Here is a 22,700-nt window from a genome sequence, read left to right on the forward strand (position 1 = left end):
CGCAGAATATGATGCAGAAACCAGAATTAATGTTTGACTTATTCAAAACTTATTGGGTACTAATGGTTTATGCTCCACTCAACTTAAAACAGCCATTTTTGCTATAAAAGGCGGTTACATTTTGGTTTTGTGATGTCTTTTGTATGTTTCATGAGGTCTACAACAAGCTAAGCAATATGTCCGAAGTAGAATTACCTCTTGCTGGCATAGATTTTGACCCTAGTGAAGCATTTTTAACATATATTTCCTCGTTTTCCAATGAGACCAGAATTACTTTTGAAGATCTTGAGGATTTCGTCCATAGTAAGATGGTATTAGGTACCATAATGGGTACCAAGATAGGTGCTGCTGGTATGGTACTTGTGGTGTTATGGATGATCTCAAAGAATAGAAGAACTCCAATTTTTATCATTAATCAAATATCTTTAATTTTGGTACTAATACACTCTTCCTTATTCATACGAAACATGTTTGGCAGATTTTCCTCAATTACATTTAGTCTGACGCTATTTCCTCAATATGTCCGGAAAGAGGATGTAAACGTTTATAATGCTGGTAATATGGTGTTAGTGGCACTAATTGCGGCTCTCGAGACCTCATTAATATTCCAAGTTCGGGTGATATTTCGGGCAGATAACTTTAAAAGATTGGGAGCAATATTAACAGGCATATCAGTGACATTAGGTTTGGCAACGGTTGCGATGTACGTTGTATGCGCAATTGACGGCTACATAGTTACCAGAAGAGATGTGACTGAAGAAATTGCTCCTTACTTTTTTAGTATTGCTAATATTCTGCTTGCAACTTCAGTGAATTTTATGACGTTACTCCTGTCAGTTAAGTTGTTTTTGGCCATAAGATCAAGGAGGTTCTTAGGTTTAAAGCAGTTTGACAGCTTCCACATTCTATTCATTATGTCATCACAGACACTAATTTGTCCTTCCTTATTGTTCCTACTAGCTTTTGGATTAGATAGTCCTAATACAGGTCCGTTAACATCAATTGCAACTCTCTTGGTAATATTATCATTGCCATTGTCATCAATGTGGGCTACCTCTGCTAATAACCAAACCAATCCAAGCTCAATTAATACCCAATTTAGTCCTTCCAGCGATGATAGTTCATTCCGCACTGGGTCATCCAGCTACTATGCACACAGCTTTTCATCTAAAAAGGATAAATCTAATAAAATGTATGACCTTTATCCTATCAAAAAGAACATTGGTAGCGAATCATTCAACGGAGGAGATGCCAGTACGCACGTAGATTTAGAAAAGAACACTTTCCAACGCGGAGAATACGGTGGTGGATTTGCAGTTTCTACAAATATGAATCAAATTGCCGAGCAAAATATCACAGGTTTCGGCAAAACCCGAGACCAATTCAAGGGTGAGTATGAAGTACAGACGCCAACTACTGCTGCCGATGAAGATGCCAGAGTATTTTGGTCTCAAGTTTCACTGCCTTTAAAGAATGGCCCAACTGTAGGAACATACTTGGAAGTAGAGGATGCTTCTCCGACTAAGGAACCCTTCCAAACACCCAGTACCGCGGATAATTCTACACTGTCGCCATCTTACGATGCAAATAAACAATAAGAATTGTATTGGGAATTAAAGTTTTGTACTATTTCGTAGGTTTTTTATAACTATAGTATCCAACTTATGTCAATCATCATGAAGTGAAATATTTAGTGTTGTGAAATAAAGCCATCCAGAGATGGTCACAAATAAATGGTAGAGCCAATAAATGTTCCTTATGCCAAAGATAATACTGTAAAGGCTGAGATAAATGAAAGAGAAAATTGTCACCTTCCCAACATATTTCTCATTGGAATATGAACGAGGCATATTAAGTCCTGAGTTGCTCGTTACTAGAAGAAGAAGTGGCAGAACTGCGAGGAAGTTGTGATGCGAATTAAAAGGAGTCTCCCATCTTATGGCAAGGTTATGAAAGAAAACAATCACTATGGGGATGTGTATTGGAAGCAAGAAAATAAACATCATCAGAATTGATCTATTATAATTCTTCAAATTATTATGTTCCTTTGTACTTTTAGTAGGTAGCGCCAGTTTTAAACATGTAACAAGCTGCACCAAAGATATTAGAACAAACGCAAACTGGTATGGAATATAAAATATAACACCAGCTGTCATAAAGCATATACCAAACAATTGGCGCAGTTTAAACTTTCGGTGCTCCTCTGCAGCAATATACCTTCTGAAAATATTAAATCTCGACAATAATAGTAGTAGCACTCCATAACTTTTTGAAAAGGCAAATTCCAATAGTTTTATAATTCCATAGACTAAGCGAACTACTAATAATGCCATTGGAAAGAACATAGGGCCTAGCCATAACATAAATATTTCACGAATGCCAAGGTAATAAATACTCGATACAATGCCTTTTTCATGTAGTAACAGTGGATTATCCATTCCAGCAGGATCCAATAGGAATAGGAGTTTTTGAACAAAGGCAATTGTCACCAAAGGTGTCAATAGACATTTTACAAGCAGAATTTTCTTCCAGTGATTGTACACCAACAAGCCTAATGAGGTATCAAAACTGATGAACTCTCCTCCTTTATTGTAATGATAAAATTGATATGCAAGGTTAAGAGCCACCAATGCAATAGGCAAAGAAACAATAGCTAATCTGTACCTGAGAAACAGCAGCTTCATTGTCATCAACCAATTGATAGTTAATTTAAATTCCATATCTGTATAAGGAGGTGCAAAAATCGTAAGCAGTAGAGAGCTATCATGATTAGAACTAAATGGAACGAATGGAGCTTCATTATGGAAAGTTATATCAACTGGTTCGCTTAGGTTTAGGTGCCATTTAGTTTCAAATGGTTGAATAATTGACTGAGACAAAAACGGCTGGAACATTTTTTGCCCAGAAGAGTAAGTGGAAGTCAAAGAATATGCTATTAAAGAGCTGATTTGTTTTGGAAGGCGTACCGTTGGTACTAATGGGCCAACAGTACTATCGTGACGAAATTTCAATCCTGTAAATGGCATCTTAAATAGACTAATGTTGTAGGTGTAAGTTGATTGCTGCGATGTCAGTTCGGCTATTAAGAAAGAAGAATCATTTGGTTCGTATTTTTCTGGTTTAGCAACAACAATAGTGTCAAATTTGGCCACCACAGTAGCATTAAGTTGCATGTATTTATAGATAGCAACTTCAGATTCCAGTGTATCAGAGTCGGCAAATGAGGCTGGAATAATATTCAGGTAGTTAGATATTGACTTACAAGTAGTCGTAGTGCCATTCTCATCTGTGCTGTCATTTTTATTTGAGCTACCTTCCTTACAAGCCAAAATATCGGGATTGTCTAAATTCGTTAAAATGGAAAACGTTTTCTGCTCTTTATGAGAGTTAATACGGAATACAGTATATTTGGAAGCGTCATGATATGTGGTAGCATTAATTATAAGTGAGCCACTGGAGTCAATGGATCGACTTTCATGAGTAAAATCAACGCCAACGGCCGTCTTACTTTCGAACAGTCGAACAAGAAGATCTTGCGATGATGCATCTGTAATTCCGGAAAGAAGATATCGCTTTGATAATTCTATACGCTTCTCCAAGCTATGAGTCTTATATGGCGTACTGTAGTCTACCATTTCAGTCAATAATGCTGCAATGACTTTTCGTAATTGGTCACACCAGACAATAGCAAGATGATCTATCGGCGTCCAAACTCTTGGGATCGTTGTTGTATATGTGGTGAAACCGTTTTCATAAGGGACAATACTTTCAATTGAAGTGTAATCGGCGGGCAACACAGTATCCAGCACCCCCCCTGTAATCGAGATAATAGACATATGCTTAGAATAGTAAGAATCCTTATCCTGGAACTGGGCTCTCCAATAACTATTTATTCGTTCATAAATCTTTAAAATTTCACCGTCAAAAGTCACAGGAGATGTAGAGTGTGGAGAAGACATAGTAATAATGGAATTGATACTTCCTTCGTCATGATTTTTTAATGTCGTCATGACTCTTGCAACAATACCACCCATTGAATGTCCAATTACAATAACTGATGCTGGAAGTGGTTCCATAGAGGTCTTATACGAACTGCTTCGCGAATAAAGAGACAGGATGTAGCGAATTGCGTCATTACAATATTCTGCTTGATCTAGCATAGTTCGGCCATGAAATGCAGTAAAATCCTCGTTAAAGTCAGCCGTAAAGAAATCTAAGTTCTTAGCTTTATCGTTGGTAATTTTATGTTTGTCGTCACCGAAGTACAAGTTTGCCGAGGCAGCAGCAATAGATCTTACCTGCCTGTAACTACCCGCATTACCAGGAATGAATAATACCGGGATACCATCTAATTGAATGTCACTACCCAAAATTGGATCCCTGTCTTTCTGCTGCTCTCTATATAGATACAAGTGATATTTCCTAGCAAGTCTGCTGTGTCTAGTATCAAAGCCATCAATTTTAGCATACGAAGGATACATGTAAATGGATTTGCACATTGGAGCATCCGAACCTCTAAAATTCGTAACAAAATTAGATATAGTGATAATAATAATACAAATTAGCCCAAATATCGTCAACATATTTAGTTTTCTTTTAGCACGAGAACGGCGAATGATCGCAGTGTGTATGCCATCGGATCCCCCATTAGCAGGCTTCTCTTTCATTTTAGAGGTACTATTTCTAATGTTCATTCTTCTGAACAAAGAATACCACCTTCGAAGGTAACCATCGGGTCCCATAGTATTGTAGCCTTCTTTAAAATCCTATGTCGTTTGATCAAATTAACAAGAGGGAGAGTAGTTATTCAAAGGTATTCATATAGACAATAGTATCTATAAGTCACGTGAACACATAAATAGCAACAACATTGACCGGTAATGAGAACTCCAATAGAGAATATCTTGCTAATAATAGTATTACATCAACGATAAGTGTGGTATATATACAATATATATATATATATACAAGGAAATGAAGTTCATTAGTGAAAAGTGTTTTAATATATGACAAAGTCGTTAACGACATGATAAGTGGAAGACGAAACGAAGAATGGTAACCTAGCTACTGCAAGGTGACACATTGAGTGGTTATTGACGACTTAAAATTTTGGTTGCATAAAGTAGTTTTCCCAAGAGTACGGCAAAAATAAAACGCGCAGCTAAAATGCAACCATCAAAAGCGACACAGAGAACCCTATCCTAGCTACCGTTTTTTATCCAGTTACCTACCATCATTGCTGTTCGTGAGGTTGCTGCTGTTGCTGTTGCTGTTGCTGTTGCTGTTGCTGTTGCTGTTGCTGTTGCTGCTGCTGTCGCTGAGAGTTGACTAATTTCTTTCTTTGAGCCATGACATTCTGGCGATATTTTATGGTAGCATCACGCAGCTGTTCGTAGGACTTGGTACCCAACATGGTACCAAAGCGAATAACTTGTGTTTCATTGCATATTTGGTTCAACCTGGAGGGTTCATCAGAGAATTTTATTCCGTAGGAATTATAAGATGAATCATATTTCCATCTATCGTAAAGACGATTCACTTTGTCTAACTCAGAATCATATACGTTTATCACTTCAGACTTCTCCTCTTGCTCAGCAACACTCGAAAAATCAACAAACTCATTCAGTAAGTCAGTAGAAGACCGCGTGATATCTTTACGATCCAGATATTCTATTCCACATCTTCCTATACGCCTCCTGAAGCGAACAGGGTGTTCTCTGGTCAGAATCTCTCTCTTTTCCTCGAATGGATTGTAAAACTCAAGTTTCTTAAACTTTTGATTGTCAATATTTTCACCATCTTTGTTATACACATTAATTGCATCTGTGTTTCCGGTAATGTAATCATCTAGATTGCATGCAAAATATGATTTATTAATTTCGAATTTAGAAGATACAATGGAAGAGAATGGGGCATTTGTAGGCCACACATTCGGTGGAATAGTAACCTCAAATACCGGGTTGTATGGGTCATCTGTGAGGTTAAAGAACTTTCCACCGTCTTCTTCCCTTCTACGCTTCATCTTCTCATCCAAAAATCTCTTCGTATTCCTTTCCTTGATAGAAAATAATTTGTTTACATCTTCCAGCACAATATCTGGAATCTTCGAGCTTGGAAGCTTAACATAGACATGAAACACGGCAGGACTATCCTGCTGACCCTGCGAATCTCCGCTTTGTTGTGATTGTAACGATTGAGCCAAACCTTGACCCTGTTGAACAGATTTCTGCGACTGAACCAGCTTCCTTAATTCCGTTGAAGATGGCTGTTTGGCTACCAATTTTCTATCCTTACCCTTGGTTGCTTTTACTTTCCTTAATGCATTGGCATCAGATTGCGCGCTATTCATAGTATTCTTGTTAATAATAACATTACTGACCAACTTGCGTCTTTTCTGAGTAATTAGGTCCTCATCATCCCCTTTGATCTTCAATTCACGCTTCAATGGCTTAATATCGCATCGCAGCTTGAAGATCTCCATGTCTTTCAACAACATCTCTAAGGACATTTTTTCACGTTTAGCAACTAGCAATGCAAGTTCCTTCGTGTACTGTAACTGTTGGTATAAAAGTCGAAGTTTTTGACTGTTCTGAGTATCAACTCTTCGAGTCTTACGTGCCTGCCGGACCTCTCTTCTGCGAAAGCAGAAGTAGGGGTCAGTATCATCTTTGTCTGTACCACGCTCTGCTTTGAGAGATGCTGTTATAGGACCACCTAGAACCTCAATTTTCCGCTGTCGCCAATATTCATATACCCTTGCACCGTATTTTTCAACTAGAACAGTAACAGGTCGCATACGAAAACTCACAGGATTGTCGAATTTGGTTACAAACGAGTGGCTATCCATACCAAGCTCTGCAGCCAATTCAGCCTTGATCCCAAAATCACCAACATCGTTCTTCAACAGCGTTGGTTTGAAGTCTTCATATGGTAGCAGACTTTCAGGATCCATCATCAGAAACGGCTGTCGTTCTTTAACCGCGGACTCAAAATTCGTCATGAGCATCTCGAACTCATCCTCCGTAAGCTCGCTATCCTTCTTGCCACCATTAATTACGTTTAAAAGATACTCCTCGTCCCGCTCATCCATATTATATAAAGGCCCACAGCATTCTTCCAGCTGAGCTGAGAATTGTATGTAACTAGCAGGCTCTTGGAACGTCCCAAAATACAGCCTATCAAAATCCTTCCAAACCCTAGATGCATCTGGTGTAGGAATAAACAGATCCTGAGCTTTCAATTGATTCTTCTGCAGGATCTTATGCAAATGTTCTTCACGCTCCTCGTTCTTCTCTACACCAGTCTCAATGTCAAGCAGTTCCCGCTGCTGAAGCTCATCCTGCTCCAGGTCCTTAAGCTCTGAGGCTCGGAACACCCGCAGCTTCTGCTTGACACTGATCTTACGATGCCTGAACCTCGTCGAAGAACCTGAAGCAACACCATTACCACCATTAGCATTACCATGGTCTACATTTACGCTGGGCGTAGGCATGTTTGGGTAGATTGTCCGGATCGGTCACGGGCTTTATACTTGTCCGGGTGGCAAAGGCGAAATAAAAAAAAGAAAGGCGCCGCCTTAAAGTGCTGCTCCCTACGAGAAGTATGGTTCACACGCTTGCAGAGGCTAAATGAGGTGGATTCCGAAGTCTTACCGATCGATACACCTTTGTAGGACTTCTCCGAGTAGAACAAGCACTTGATGCCAGTGAGAAACGCTCACTTTGTATCTTTCTCAGGTGATATTTTTGTTGATGTGTTTGAATAGGGGGACGAACCGGACAAGAAAAGTTTTCATTAGCAATTCTGTTTTTGACCAATCATCATCCTCTCTCAGAAATGCCCTTAGGGGATTTTGGCGTTGCGAAAAATGGACGTTAAACCATCACTATGAACGGCTAAACATCACTAGGTGCTGTTAAACGAGGCGAAATGGCGTATGGTGGAGCTTGGAAGCACGAATAGCTAGCTTGTTGTCTGCGACTGGCGGTGTGCTGCATTATTGGCTCTACTTTGAAGAACTGGCTGCGGTTTGCTGCCTGTTACAGTGTGTTTTTATTCCACAGTTGTAAAACTGTAAGTTCATAGTGACATGAAAATGTGATGAGATGCGCACGTACACTTAGTACCTTGACAGGAAGAAAGGCTTGAGTGGTGCAGGAAAATGGATGAGTTGATTGACCGACTACAGGTTACCATAAAGAATCTTGTGTCAAAGAAGGAGTTCTTGGAGCAGCAGAGAGAAGAGTATATAAAGCTATGGGAGCGACTGCAAGCGTATGATGCCGGTGATTTTGAAGATGACGAAGAGCAGGATGAGAGTGCAGGGATCAAAGGACTATTATTTGGGGAACTGTTTCTGTCGAGTCGCATATTCTTGAATATTGGAGGAGAATATTACCTGGAAAAGAGCCGCGAAGAGGCTGTGGAGTGGGCAGGTGAGAAGCTGCGGTTGATGGAAGAAGCTATTTCAGAGTTCAAAGGGAAGCTTAAGGAGGCTGAAAAGACTATAAAGGACCTCAAAGAGATGGATGGGATGGTTGGATCCTGGAACGAAGACGAAGCGGACGTTTTGACGAACGAAGGTCTGCCTTTCATGGATATTCGCGAAGAATTGGACAGTGAGGGAAACGTGATCAGTAGTTCAGTGACACCTGCACACACTGGTGCTGGTACAAAGGCTGAACATGAGGCTCACAAAGCGCCCACAAAAGAGACTAAAGAAAGTTTGAGCGAATCTAGTGTAAGCTCCGAGTCTACTAGGGCGCAAGAGTCGTCTGCACGGGGCGAAGAGAAGCCCAGTGGAACCACGGACTTGTTAGCCGAGCCTGCAGAGGAGTCTGTGGAACAGCTGCAAGATGATAGAGCTGCAATTGATCCTAAGGATATTTATACGTTTGATGATATGGTCCGTCATATGGAAAAATTGGATCTGACCGAAGAGGATGAGGCTGATTATGAATCCCAGATCAAGTACGATTACCAAAACATCCAGGATTCTTTTGGATACAACGAGGAAGAAGAGGAAGAAGAGGAAGAGGAAGAAGAGGAGGAGGATGATGAGACAGATTCTGACAGCATGCCCTCACTGGTTCCTAATGACTTAGCGCAGAAGTCTTTTATGAGCCAAATTAATCAGCTACGTGAGGCAAAACTTAATCAATTACAAAATGAAAAAGAAGCATCAATTAAGTCCATTCTCAAGAATCCAAATAACAAAAATTCCCAGAAAGCAAAGAAATCTGTCGGCTTTGCTACTTCTCTGGACCTCTATGAGGTCGAGAACATGAAGCAAGAAACTAAGGCGAACACTATTTCTTTCGTTAGCAACCCCTGGACAAATTTCCAGTCATATGATTCTTACCTAGATGATCCACATTCACCTAACCTGGACGAGGATGGATTTGATAGTGAATTATTTGCGAAGATGCTTGGTGCCAAAGAGGCAGACGAGCTTCACGAAAACTACAATAGCGTAGCAGCCCCAATTGTCGAAGCCAAGCCACAGAAGAAAAAGATTTCTAGATTTAAGTTAAACAGGTTAAACACCGATGACGCTGTGTCTAAGCAGAGTCATCGTGGAGTCTCTGTTCACGAAAATGATTCCAACGTCGTCAGCGACATTATTGAAAGGCCTAGTCCCACCTCTGAAAGCACCCAAGGTACCTTATCATTCGTTCCACTAATGCAAAAGGAACTTAAATCACTCAACAGACCAAGGAACAAGGCAAAAAGTCCTTCTACTGCCAAGATAGTTACCAAGGATCTGGAGGAAAATGAAGATGCCTCAACGGAGGTTCTGGAGACCAAACCGGCACCCGAAGAGATTCAATCTTCTTACCTAATGCACGAAGACGTCCAGAAACAAATAACTGGCTACAACAGTGATCCAAAGGTGCCAACGGTAGACTTCAGTAGGTTAAGCGACAACATAGACGATATGGCCCAAGCATATAACTTTGGCATTTACGACGACGATATCGACGACCCTGGCGCCATAGTAGAGAAATTAGAAGACTTCAATGCATACAATAAGCAGGCAACAGAACTAAAAACCGAAATTGAGGAGTTTAGGGCTGATACGGCGGACTTCGAAGAAGGCGACTCAAGTAATGACTACGTTATGGCCGATATTATCGAACACGATCTGAAGGATATGCAGCCTCCAGATTCTCAAGATATCGACGATCTGTCGTTAAGTTACGATAAGCTTCAAGAGGAAATAGCACTACAGTACCACATTATGCGTCCTCGCATGTTGCAGTCAATGGGCAGTAATATACAACCAGAAGATGAAGATTCTTTACAACTTGAGCCAATCGACGAATACGGGAATCCTGTCAAAACAAGTAGGTTCAGATCCAATAGGGGTAAGTTTACTACTTTACAGTAGTCCCATTGAAGCCCTAGTTCAACACGATGTCTACTGCGAGCGCCATACTGATCACGTTTCATTCTTGACAGGGACTTTTTGAAAACCATCACGTGACCTTACGATTTAACATATAAACTGTGGCATTACAAGTCCAACGACCATGGTGTATGGCATAACCAATAAATTAGCCTGGATACGTGCTATCGATGCTTCAAACATTATAATTTGCGGATTGGTATTAATACCTGATGGGAGCTTATCATTTTTAATCTTGCTGGAAGTCCCCTATGATGTCTACAATAATAATTATTGGGAGTTTAGATTAATTATTTGCGTAGTGTCTCGACAAAGTTACTAATAACTGTGGTTAGCGTTACTTCTAAATCTGTGGTTACTTTGACCAAGTTACGGATATTAAAGTAATTGGAACTTTTACAAGGTCGCTGATATTTGTTAATTTCAGCGTAGGAAAAAAGGTAGATGTTCAACTTTTAAGGTGGACGTAAGTTGCAGCATAATCTATTGGTAATAGATTGGTTCTCACTTATAGTACTTACTGAGAGGGAAGTTGAGAATGGAACAGCTTACATCAAGTTCTAGTTTGGATAAATTAATGGAAAGAAATGTTGCCGGTGACAGCCCGCAAAAAAGAGGGCGCGAGGGCACCGATGATAACTATGCTGCTCTTGAGTTATATAATCTTTTGCGAATGTTTAAGGACCAGCCAAGGGGGGCGTTCCAAGGTGATGCAGCTAGTTATGAATCACCGGATCGGGATGAAAATAAGGAGGGGAAATTAGTTAGGAAAGACAACGCATATACTGCAGCAGTTCAGCAAAGGCAGTTTGCAGACCATTTTGATTTTGCACTACCGCAACCGGATACTTCCCAAGGTGTTCCCGGTAAAGAAGATGCCTCCAGCCAGCGAACGCTAAAAAATCTACTCAATCCGGATCTTGAAGCTGAAAGCGCCAGTGAAAGCGATGATTCTGAAACGGAAGAGAGATCGAGCAACGATATACAAAACATAATCGATCAAATACTTGTTTTCAAGACTGAATTTCGCGAGCTCATAACTAAAATAGACGCTGCTTCTACGGACGCCGCTGTATCTGGTTATATTGAGAACAGATTTCGACCGAACAGAATTGTCGAAACGGAGGTTGGCGGTGGCTCAGTAATGTCGAACGTCATTGATTCAGTAGTGAACCTTCTGCATGAGATGCTTCCTAATAATGAACGAAACAAGAGGATTAAAGAAGATACATCAGCCTCTTGGGAACCATCCTCGAAGAAGCCGAAGCTGGATTCGGAATCCGGTGCTATCGTTGCTAAGAGACAATTTTCTCAACCTAGAGCTCGTACATTGGGTTCATTTACTCATCTTGAAGATGATGACCCTTGTTGTGTGCTGCCAAATTTCGGAGTTTTGTTAGTCAAATCGCCAACCATGGTTTCCCAACTTTGGGACGAATACACTAAGGTGCCCAGCCAATGGGCGCTTAAGGATCTGCTGTCACTTTCCTTGGAGCAGCGAGAAAATAATGTCGACTTAAAGCTAATTCGCAGTCGCAAGACTAGCATTCGGGAGCTTGAAAGAAAATACGGCTCTTCCTGGCGAAATAACGACAAGAATTTTTCTCGTCAAATTAACAGAAGGAAGAAAATTTGGAATGCAATTGAGGATGGTCTCCGGGATGGCCTGGAGCTGGAAGAATGTTTTCAGATTTTGGAGTCTTACTCAAAAAGAAGAGGTAAAGGATTAAGTTGGTATTATAATGGTGTTCCGTTCCGACTAAAAGATGCACGTAATGATTCATCAAATGTTAGTTGAATGTAAACGGAAGAGTTCTGATTGAGCAAGATTATCGCATATATCCGGGATACATAGAACTCATTGAAATGCTTTAATAGTAATAACAAAAATTTTTGTTACGGGGTTTTAATTTTTTTTTTAGATTCTGTCACATATTATAGCAGCGACGCGCCAATCTGTAAAAAGAAGACTTCATTCAACTATATAGAGAGGAGAGTTTTGTGACAAAGCTATTGACCACAGTTTACAACATATGAGAATTAGGCCCTTGATAGATCACCTATCAAGTAATAAAACGCCAAGGAACATTAATCCATATCTATCTACATAAAGAAAATATCATGGTGGCCGATGACACAAGCGATGGAACTATCGCAAAACAGCTAACTTTTCTTCTAGGTATGTTCACATATATGTCTGAAATACTAAGAGTTAATTATAAGGAAGACTACTAACATTATATGCAGCTGGCGACACTCCAACTACACAGTTGTTGTCATGGAGGCTTAACGTAATGAAAATGCCAGTGATGCTTGCAGCTCATAGCATCCCGAAGTCGGGCAGATGCTCAATTTCGTGGAAATCGAACAGTTTTGGCACTAGCGTCTACAAGCCTTCTGAAGCCACTAACAGTTTAAAAAATATCCCTTCTACGAGGAAGTTTGATGTAATTGTGATTTCTGCTATTTCGATGAAAGAGCTTCAAGCTACGTGTGAGGCAGTTTTCAAATTTTGCCATCAAACATCCGTGGTCATTATAGATTCTAATTTTGCCGTAGAACTAGACCATTTCATAATATCCCAGTTTGGTGACGCTGAGGATTCCCCTAGGCCGACCATTCTGAGCATGATCGTTGACGCAGAGATCAGGATGATAACTACTAATTCCTACTTTTTGGTGAATGAATCTTTCAAATACATCTTTGGTACATCATACAAAACCAATCAAGCTGAATTAAAGTATTGGAAGAACATAGAACGCGTGCGGGATCTGTTTGCAGACAGTGAATCCCTCATTAGCAAGTTCTTGGAGAAATTGGAGGGTGATAAAGTGGGGAAGGTGGTAAAGCTATCCCCATTCACCCAAAAATCTACTAACGAAATGGCACTAGAGGTGTGGCATCGTGTTATACCGAAGATAGCAGTTCATATATTATCAATTGTTTTTCAACAATGTGAGTATGACAAATTGCAGAAGGACAATGGCCCTAAGAGTGTGTTTAAAGATCTAGTGTTCGAATTAATGAACATATCATCACACCAGGCTGGTGCTATTTTAAAAGAGTTCGTTGATGACAAATTCGGTAAGGACACAGTCAAGAAGCCTAACTTATTGTCCATAATTAATTTCAATAACGTCATAAAGCTTGCGAAGAAGAAGAAATATCGCTTGGACAAGCTTGTACCATCGACTACACAACAGCGACTAAACTTGAATTACGAAGCGTATTGTTTTTATCACAGAATGGAATTTCCTTCGAATATTTTATTGTATCAACCCATTCTCATCGCAGATAGATTTGGTTTAAGATCTTCGAGTCTCAACTTTTTATTTGGCGTCTATACCCAATCATTGGCAATTAATAAATTCTCAATTGACCGGGATATTTTCTCCAAACAAGACAAGAGTGCGTTTCTATTTTCTCCTTCAAGCAGCACTCCAATTACTGCCCAAACATCTAGCAGGGTTTGTAGGCGTCCCTCAGGAATAACTCCTTCAAAAAGAACTAGCTCAGGCAAAAATAAAGATCCCAACGGTAAAAGAAAGAGTGTTAAGAGGGGTAAAGAGGATGGGAGTAACGTTAACGGACAAAAAAATAAAAATGATATTAAAGAAAGTAGGACTGTTAAAGATAGAACAAAATCTCAGCAGTCCAATTCAAGAACAAAATCCAAACTTAACTTGCAAGTGGAACCTGAAAGTGCAGGTGATGAAGAGGCTTCTGTCGACGAATTAGATGAGGAGACGAAGCTTAAGCAGCTTCAAAAAGATTCTGATATAATGCTGACAATTATGCTGCAAGCCAAGGTCGATTTAAACCGTCATCTATCACCTGAACTACGAAACTCTGATTTGGAGTTGCCTCCAGATTTACAAGCATTATACCTTGGAGCAGAAACTTGCGATTTTGCCTCACAAATCTCTCCAAAAGCACCCATTTTAACCCCTACAAAGGAGGTATTATTACCATTATCTGGCGAAACTAACAAAATGCCCAGCAAAGGCTTATTGTCGCCCATGGGTGTTTGTTCAGAGGATGAGATGGGTACTGGAAATCATATTCAAATAAACCCAGTGAAAATCTTAGAACCATCAACCAATCTAGGTCCTGCGGAAAGGGTTCGTAAGAAGAAGAAGCAAACCATCAAAAGTCTTGAAAGGCGTGTAAGAAGCCGTGAGAAAGCTGAAATTGATTGCGAAGATCTTAATGATGATGAAGATGATGAAGATGAAGATGGATGCGAAGAGGATGACGATGACGATGACGATTACGATGATGATGACGATGATGAAGACGATGATGAAGACGATGACGATGACGATGATGAGGACGACGACGACGATGACGACGATGACGACGACGACGAAGATGCTGAATCGGAGGAAAATAGTGAAATTTACTCCGCCGCAAATTTGACTCGTTCTATGCGTCGTAGGCTCCGTGATGAGGAGATGTGCGTTGTGGATTCAACTATAACTTTACCTAGTTTTCAAAGAAAAGATAGAAATAACTTACAATATATGAGTCAATATCCAGAAAGTATTCGAGATTTTGGTCGTCCTTTAACTTCGAAATACGCCACAGACTTAGAGAAACAAATACGTATAGAGCCATTTTCAATGTCAAGATATTACCAAGAGGTTTATCATCCACATGAGTTTGAAGCTGGTGTATCTGGTACTCCACCACATAATAACACATCGAGACAGACTCCATTAGCAATACCGAACTCAGTCAGATCTCGCCAATCATCAGATCCGAAAACGGCAAGCCTACTTTGGAAATGCCAGAGGCGCCAGCATTTGGAAATGGGTCAAATTGCGAGGCCTGTCACGACACCAGAAGATAGTTTAATACAACATATCCTGATATTAAAAAGGGCAAATATGGGTGGTATACTCAATGTCACAACCAGTAGATATGGACGTGTTGACACTTCTGAAACCATTTATCAAGACTGGATGAATGGCGAAGGTGAATTATACAGAATGCGAATTACTGGAAGCGGTATGGACTAGGTTAACACCTTCTGGGCTATTAAAATTTGATATAGAAATTTATACGATTTTCATTAGTTGTCTTTCTACTCTAAGTAAAACATTCGCAGCTGGTTGTCTTATACTGCCTGGCGACTGTTACATATTGCGTCGATAGCGGTGGCCTAGAAAAGTTCGCAGTTTGAAGGAAGAACAGTTGAACTGAATGTGCAAGCGGTCGATTTCAAAGTTACCGTGAAGCGATACCTAGCATGGAATATATAATTGATGAGAAGATATAATGATACGTTATCCTTCCCAATGATCATAGAGAAACCATATTTTCGCTCTATCAGGGTTAATGATATCCGCTAAAAATACCACTGAAACTATGTATCTATACGTGAGTCGCTGTTTAACGAAACACAAATCTAGTCGTACAAATCTTCATCTAATCTAGCAGCTGGATTACTTGCAATGAAGTCTAAAGAAATCTTGTGACCTAGCAATTCTCTGATATTCTTCACACCGTATTTAATCATAGTTGGCCTTTCCAAGGATAGACCCCAGCCTAAAACTCTTAGGTCCTTTGGCAAGCCCATCGACTCCAACATTTCTGGTCTGAACATACCGGAGTTACCTATTTCAACCCACTTAGCTAAACCCTCATGCCAAGAGTAGATTTCCATAGAGGGCTCGGTGTATGGATTATATGTTGGCTTGAAACGCAACCTAGTGACACCCATTTTAGCAAAGAATTCTTCCATGAACTGAATCAAATCTCCTAGAGTGATGTTGTAGTCGGCCAAAACACCTTCAATTTGGTGGAATTCTGCCAAGTGAGTGGCATCAACAGCCTCATTACGGAAGACACGATCGATTGAGAACAATCTAGCTGGCTTAGGATCCTCAGCTAACTTATGCAGCATAGCAGCAGATATAGCAGTAGTATGGGTCCTTAACACCAACTTCTGCGATTCTTCTGCCTTCCAGTTATAACGATAGCCAATTGAGCCATATTTACCCTGTTCGTGGACCTCTTTAATGTTTTGTAAGTACTCCTTATCCTGTGGAAGATCGGATTTTATAGGATCTTTCAAATAGAAGGTATCTTGCAAATCACGGGCAGGGTGTTGCTGAGGAACAAATAATGTGTCAAAATTCCAGAAACCTGTTTCCACATATTGGTTGGAAGGCATCTCGCTGAAACCCATAGAGAAGAAAATTTGCCTAAATTCCTCCTTAACCTTGTTCAATGGATGAAGAGCACCAGATTGAGGCTCTACACCCTGGGAATTAAAGTTATATGGCTTGAAATTTAGGTTTTTGTAGGAACCGTTGACAACCATATCAGAAGTTATATCAGTTTCCATCTTAGTTAATTCCAGGGAAAATTCAGGACCCTTCACAACATTGAAGGATGTCTCCTTGCGGGGGGTAATCAACTTTCTCTTCTTTAGATCGTTAATGGTCTTAGCATCAATACCGCTTAAATCGTTCTTAGCGATACTTTCTAGAAGCTGCTTAGTTTCATCCTTCACAGTGCTCACATCCCCGACTTTGCCGTTGACTTCTAGCTCATTATCGTTATTCTTCACAATCCAACCATTCTTAAAAGCTCTCGCCTGGCCCACTTTACCGTTTGGCCCTAAATGTGCTGCTACATCTTTAATTTGTAGTTTCCCCAATTGGTTGACTATATGCAATAACCTGAGTTCATGAGAGCCCTTAGAGACAATTTCATTTGCCTCTTGCGTTAGAGTGTAATATATGCTATCATGGTTCTTATATTCAACCTTACCGTTCGCTTTCAATGAGTTCAAAGCAGAATACACCGCTTGTGAATCAACACCGGGGAAAGTTTCCAGAGTAGACTCAATAGTCCCAGCTTCTCCGAGCTTTTTTAAAATATCTAACTGTAATTCAGACATTGACCTCCTGTTAAAACACAAGACTCGTGTCTTTCTTTTGCTTCAAATGGTAGCGTTCTAAATTACGTTACGCAGCATAGCTCTCTACATATGATCTTTTCTTAAGCCTAAACGCTGACACGAAAAATTTTACTTCGTCAGAAATGACACAATACACGTGACTTCAGAATATGCACGATTTATGCGAGGTATCCTTCCCCATATTTACGGTGCCAGTGAGGTGGTCACGGGTGCTGAATAAGTCAAGACGGATGTTCGCATCTAGCAACACTTCCTTCTTCAAATACCACCGCTTTTCTTCCTGGACAACCTCGTTATACTGCTGCAGCAGCTTAGACTGGATCTCCTGCAGCCACTCGTACTGCTGCTGCAAGGACGGCTGCTCTTTCGCATCGGCCGCCGCAGCACGCGCATGCATTTCGTTGTCTTCTGCACGCAGAATAGAGCTCTTAGTAACAAAGTCGTCGTGTAGTTTGTTAAGCTGTTCCTTGTAGTACAGCGACTTGAACTTCGCTATCCTCGCAATCTCCTCCTGCTCAGGGGTTTTCTTGCCCTTCGTCGTCGCAAGCTCAATTAGATTCCCTGGTACATTCTTCACCACCTCGTAGTTGATTTTTAGGTGGTCACCCACGGATATGATGTGGCGCTTGTGACCGCTCTTGCGGTCATCTTCTATTTCTTGTTGCGAGTTCTCGTACCGCTTCACCGCATGACTGGAGAACACTATCTGCGGATCAGAGCTAAACAGCGCTGCCTTGGCCTCTGAAACATCCATTCTGCTGTCACCAGAGTCCTTGCTGCCTCCCTGTTTGCCACCTTTGATCCACCACGCTTCTCTGAAGACCAAAACAAACAGCCGTAAAAAGTGATTGACCGGCGTCGGTCGAAATGCACGGTTGAAAAAAAATTCACCCAGTACAAGCAAAACAAATCGCCAGGTCTAACCGCCTTAATCGCCAGAACCAGCAACCAACAGCACTCAATATGGACCCCGACAGCATAGACGATCTCTTTGACCAGCTGCGGAGCACCGCAAGCAATGACAAAGCAGCATCTACACCCGGCAGTCCCCAGGAAGCCCCCCAACCCGCATTCGATGACAGTGATGAAATCAGCCTGCGGGACAGCACCGACGACAAAGTAGCACGCCAACAGCAGCAGTTCCGCACAATAGAGCACAAACTCCGCACCCTTCCGAAACTGCAGTCGGATTTCGACACCCTTCCTTCCTCATCAACTCGCTCCCCTGTACCTATTCCCCCTGCAACCCAACCAGCTCCTTCATCCTCCTCCAAATGGTTCGAATTACCTAAACCCGTACACACCACCGAACTCAAGCGCGATCTAGCCCTAATTAGGCATAGAGCTGCGCTGGATCCTAAGCGTCACTACAAAAAAGAAAAGTGGCACATCCCAGACCGCTTCAGCGTTGGAACAATCGTTGAGGGCCCTACAGAGTTCTACAGCAGCAGGCTATCCAAGAAGCAACGTAAGAGTACAATACTCGAGAGCCTAATGGTAGACGAAGACACGACTAAATACTTCCGTCGCAAATACGCAGAGGTTCAACAAACTAAACAAAGCAGCAGACACGGTAGAAAGGGTCATTACAAAGCTCTTCGTAGTAATAGGCGGGCCTAACGGTGATCCTCTGACTCTAAGAAAAAGAACATCCTAGAAATTCCTGGCACTTTTGTTGACTCTGTGACCATTTTCTCCTTACATGGTACCTACAGGCCCCACCAAAAAAAGTTAACTTTCTTCTTTTTTCCTATTTGAATCACCGTGACTCGGGCAAAAATAAATATACAATGTATCGTACCTATATCTTATCGAAATGCGATTATCAACAACTCCGTGCACCAGTCGGTCAGAGCGAATACAATACGCCTTTGTCTCCGCACGTTACCTGTGTTCAGCCGTTGGATGCTTCTTTAGGTATAACTTGACTGACTTTGGGTGCGTTGCGGGGGATTTACATATGAATCATGGCATTGATATACAAAATTGCCAGGATCGTAGATAGTCGGCGTCAAAGTTTATCAAAGATAACGAAATGCATTGTAGATACCACCCTGAAACACACCTAAATGGTACCAGGGAGTTAGCAACTGACAACTTTTGTGAGTCAATCTGGAAGATGTATACGCGAGCAAAAGCTATCCTACCTGGTGAGGAACGTATACTGAATTTTAGTTGGAGAATAATGGGGATCAGGGCAGTGTCACATAGAGCAAAGGAAATGAGGAATGTGGATAAAGGAAGAATGATATCTAGTTGTAACAAAGTAGTAATGGGTTTTGACGACGCGCCGCCATTAGCTGTTGAATCCTTGATCTCAATGCAAGAGATAAATAAACTGTCTAGTGCCGATATCAATCCTGATACAGCGCACGCTACAATGGGATCGGATGATAACTCTATCGGAAACTTCTTGTCACAATCAGAAGGGTTCGATATGGAGGCGATGTTTGCAGGGGTTACGAATACGGCACAGGATGGAATAGCCAGTATCCCTGAGGGAAACGGTAGTTCCAGAAAAGGCTCTTATGGAAAGGTTAAACCAGTTCGAAAGCATATGCATGGTTATAGTGTTGGCGCTGTTCGCAAGGGCAGCAACTGGAAGGCGAGTGTGAAGTGCAGCAACTGCTGTACCACCACAACGCCTCTCTGGCGCCGCGATCCGGAGGGTAATCCGATGTGTAACGCGTGCGGATTATTCCTGAAACTGCACGGTGCAATGCGGCCGCTGTCTCTGAAGACTGATGTGATTAAGAAGCGGCAACGTTCTTCTAATAAGCATAACGCGAAGCAGTCCGACGGCTCGAAAAGCAGAAATGGGTCCGCCATGGCCAGGACAGCTCCCACAGAGGTGGCACCACCACCGCCACCACCACCTCCGCCACCACCTACCAAGCCGGTTAGCACTGCTACTTCTAGTACGGTAAATGGAGAATCGACTTCGGGAGAGGTTATGGACATCCATCGTAATGATGATGCCTGGTCAGCTGCAGTATTTCAAATGCATTATAAGGTTCCTCCTACAGATAATGCGTTTCCAGCTTTGTCTGATGATCTACTTGTCGGTCATTTTGCCCAATTGATAGAGTCTGAGGATACGAGCATGTTTTTATCAAGAGAGCAGCAACTAGAGCAAAGAGAAAAACTGCTTTTCAAATAATCACTACTTACTATGGCAGAAATTGTAAGCCATCTTACCTTTACGTCGGCCAAAGTAAAAAAAAAAAAAAAAAAATACACTCCTGTTAGAAGGTCAACTAGGTACTTGTTCTTTATAAAATTGTTGAAATATATTATTCATACCTCTACTTTGCAACCGCGTACATAGATTGGCTACGTTAAGAATTGTATAGTATTCTTTTAGTGTTGTTTATCTTCCGCTGTTTCAGCAATGAATATTCTTTTTTAATGTGGTAAGTCCCGCTTATTACATCCATGAGTAGTAATAATAAGATGCCACCATTATTTAGAAGTTTATAGGCTTAGAGAAAGCAGCCAAGTTTGCCTCCTTGAACGCCTCAGATAGGGTTGGGTGCGCGTGACAAACTCTGGAAATATCTTCGGCAGAAGCACCGTATTCCAATGCCAAACCTGCCTCGGCGATCATTTCACCCGCATTTGGTCCGATAATATGGGCACCCAATAAGCGTTCGGTTTCTGCGTCTATCAAGATTTTAACGAAACCTTCGGTGTCGGTGTTAGCCTTAGCTCTGGAGTTGGCAATGAATGGGAATTTACCGACTTTGTATGAGATGCCAGCCTCCTTTAGTTGTTCTTCAGTCTTGCCGACCCATGCGACTTCTGGGTGGGTATACATGACGGAAGGAATGTTGCCGTAGTTTACGTGCCCATGGCCGTTCTTTATGTATTCCACAGCTGCGATACCTTCTTCTTCGGCCTTATGTGCCAACATTGGTCCGAAGGTAACGTCTCCGATGACCTTGATGTGAGGGAACTTAGTGTTAAATTGCTCATCGATAACTAGTCTTCCACGTTTGTCAACTTCCAAACCAAGCTTCTCGGCATTCAAGCCTTGGAAGTATGGTCTTCTACCGATTGCAACCAACAACACATCGGCTTCTAAGGATTCAACCTTACCAGACTTAACGTTTTCAGCCTTAACGGTGACAGTGTCACCATTTCTCTCAGCAGAAAGAACCTTGGTGCCCAATTTAAAATCGAAACCTTGCTTCTTCAAGAGCTTTTCAGAGGTGGCTGCTACCTCGCCGTCCATAGTTGCTCCAATTTGAGGTTGGAACTCGATAACGGTGACCTTAGATCCCAATCTGGAGTAGACAGAACCCATCTCCAAACCAATGATACCACCACCAATGATGACCATTTTCTTTGGAATCTCCTTCAAGGACAAAGCACCAGTAGATGAGACAATTCTTTCTTCATCGATAGTGATACCTGGGAATGGAGTAACTTCAGATCCGGTAGCCACGATGATGTTCTTGGCCTCCAAAACAGTCTCCTCAGCAACAGTACCCTCAAGACCTTCAACAGGTAAAACCTTAACATTGTGCTCATCAACAAAAGATCCCTCACCTTTATAGTACTTAACGCCATTCTTCTTAAACAACATTTCGATACCACCGGTCAGTTGCTTAACAACATTATCCTTACTCTTTTGGAATTGGTTAACATTGAGCGCAACTGATCCAACGTCAATACCGACTTGCTTGGAATTATGCTGGATTTGATGGTACAAATGAGAACTGTTTAGAAGAGCCTTCGAAGGAATACATCCAACATTTAAACAGGTACCACCCAATCTACCACGCTTTTCAATACACGCAGTGTTGAGACCTAATTGGGCAGCTTTAATAGCAGCAACGTAACCACCTGGACCACCACCGATGATGACAACATCATGTTTTTCCTTAGCAACTTGTGCTAGTAGGGATTGATGGAAAGAACGTCTGCTTGCGGGACGTTGAATAAATCTTAGCATTCTATGATATAAATGTAGTTTATGCACCTGATATTCACAAATAGCTTAAGTCTTTACAATTTCGAGGGATGCGAAAGTGAAGAACTTATAAACTAGACCGTGGTGGCTCCTTGTTAAATTAAAATTCTGTTTTAGCTTATTAAAACATTTTAGGTCAATAGTTGAAGATTCTAAGTGATGACACACAGTGAGGTGTATGGGTGTTAAATTCTAGATTCAAGGATTACTTATGCAAAACAGGCATTACAAAGGCTAGAGAGTGAGCAGCTCGAGCAGCTTTTGTGAACAGTGCTATAACAGCTGTAAGAGGCGTTTTAAGTTGCTCTAGAGCCTAATTTTGTACAGTTGGTGTCCTGGCGCGCACCGAGTCGGTACCGCGCCGTTGTAGATCGACCCTTCGTACT

The 22,700-nt window shown here is 41.4% G+C and overlaps 11 protein-coding genes across 11 annotated transcripts; 6 read left to right on the forward strand and 5 right to left on the reverse strand.

The window, feature by feature from the left end:
• Window positions 1-143: 143 nt before the first annotated feature.
• STE2 (alpha-factor pheromone receptor STE2) lies at window positions 144-1,598 on the forward strand (the record flags this gene model as incomplete). Its single annotated transcript, XM_018132177.1, has 1 exon — window positions 144-1,598. The coding sequence occupies one exon, from the start codon at window positions 144-146 to the stop codon at window positions 1,596-1,598; it is 1,455 nt and encodes a 484-aa protein (XP_017987245.1).
• A 69-nt stretch (window positions 1,599-1,667) lies between these two features.
• On the reverse strand, window positions 1,668-4,742 carry BST1 (Bst1p; the record flags this gene model as incomplete). Its single annotated transcript, XM_018132176.1, has 1 exon — window positions 1,668-4,742. The coding sequence occupies one exon, from the start codon at window positions 4,740-4,742 to the stop codon at window positions 1,668-1,670; it is 3,075 nt and encodes a 1,024-aa protein (XP_017987246.1).
• A 491-nt stretch (window positions 4,743-5,233) lies between these two features.
• Window positions 5,234-7,492, reverse strand: EPL1 (Epl1p; the record flags this gene model as incomplete). Its single annotated transcript, XM_018132175.1, has 1 exon — window positions 5,234-7,492. One exon carries the CDS (start codon window positions 7,490-7,492, stop codon window positions 5,234-5,236), a length of 2,259 nt encoding a protein of 752 aa, XP_017987247.1.
• A 669-nt stretch (window positions 7,493-8,161) lies between these two features.
• On the forward strand, window positions 8,162-10,390 carry BUD27 (prefoldin-like protein; the record flags this gene model as incomplete). Its single annotated transcript, XM_018132174.1, has 1 exon — window positions 8,162-10,390. The coding sequence occupies one exon, from the start codon at window positions 8,162-8,164 to the stop codon at window positions 10,388-10,390; it is 2,229 nt and encodes a 742-aa protein (XP_017987248.1).
• A 556-nt stretch (window positions 10,391-10,946) lies between these two features.
• On the forward strand, window positions 10,947-12,206 carry AW171_hschr42138 (transcription activator GCR1-like domain-containing protein; the record flags this gene model as incomplete). Its single annotated transcript, XM_018132173.1, has 1 exon — window positions 10,947-12,206. The coding sequence occupies one exon, from the start codon at window positions 10,947-10,949 to the stop codon at window positions 12,204-12,206; it is 1,260 nt and encodes a 419-aa protein (XP_017987249.1).
• A 323-nt stretch (window positions 12,207-12,529) lies between these two features.
• OSW2 (Osw2p) lies at window positions 12,530-15,429 on the forward strand (the record flags this gene model as incomplete). Its single annotated transcript, XM_018132172.1, has 2 exons — window positions 12,530-12,587; window positions 12,656-15,429. 2 exons carry the CDS (start codon window positions 12,530-12,532, stop codon window positions 15,427-15,429), a joined length of 2,832 nt encoding a protein of 943 aa, XP_017987250.1.
• Window positions 15,430-15,818: 389 nt separating this feature from the next.
• FRS2 (phenylalanine--tRNA ligase subunit alpha) lies at window positions 15,819-17,318 on the reverse strand (the record flags this gene model as incomplete). The annotated part of the gene is made up of 1 exon (XM_018132171.1): window positions 15,819-17,318. The coding sequence occupies one exon, from the start codon at window positions 17,316-17,318 to the stop codon at window positions 15,819-15,821; it is 1,500 nt and encodes a 499-aa protein (XP_017987251.1).
• A 163-nt stretch (window positions 17,319-17,481) lies between these two features.
• Window positions 17,482-18,093, reverse strand: IES3 (Ies3p; the record flags this gene model as incomplete). Its single annotated transcript, XM_018132170.1, has 1 exon — window positions 17,482-18,093. The coding sequence occupies one exon, from the start codon at window positions 18,091-18,093 to the stop codon at window positions 17,482-17,484; it is 612 nt and encodes a 203-aa protein (XP_017987252.1).
• Window positions 18,094-18,302: 209 nt separating this feature from the next.
• On the forward strand, window positions 18,303-18,959 carry FCF2 (Fcf2p; the record flags this gene model as incomplete). The annotated part of the gene is made up of 1 exon (XM_018132169.1): window positions 18,303-18,959. One exon carries the CDS (start codon window positions 18,303-18,305, stop codon window positions 18,957-18,959), a length of 657 nt encoding a protein of 218 aa, XP_017987253.1.
• A 415-nt stretch (window positions 18,960-19,374) lies between these two features.
• On the forward strand, window positions 19,375-20,499 carry GAT1 (Gat1p; the record flags this gene model as incomplete). The annotated part of the gene is made up of 1 exon (XM_018132168.1): window positions 19,375-20,499. The coding sequence occupies one exon, from the start codon at window positions 19,375-19,377 to the stop codon at window positions 20,497-20,499; it is 1,125 nt and encodes a 374-aa protein (XP_017987254.1).
• Window positions 20,500-20,805: 306 nt separating this feature from the next.
• On the reverse strand, window positions 20,806-22,296 carry LPD1 (dihydrolipoyl dehydrogenase; the record flags this gene model as incomplete). Its single annotated transcript, XM_018132167.1, has 1 exon — window positions 20,806-22,296. The coding sequence occupies one exon, from the start codon at window positions 22,294-22,296 to the stop codon at window positions 20,806-20,808; it is 1,491 nt and encodes a 496-aa protein (XP_017987255.1).
• Window positions 22,297-22,700: the final 404 nt, after the last annotated feature.

This window comes from Eremothecium sinecaudum, chromosome IV (assembly GCF_001548555.1).
Source record: "Eremothecium sinecaudum strain ATCC 58844 chromosome IV, complete sequence".
NCBI classification, from domain to species: Eukaryota; Fungi; Ascomycota; class Saccharomycetes; order Saccharomycetales; family Saccharomycetaceae; genus Eremothecium; species Eremothecium sinecaudum.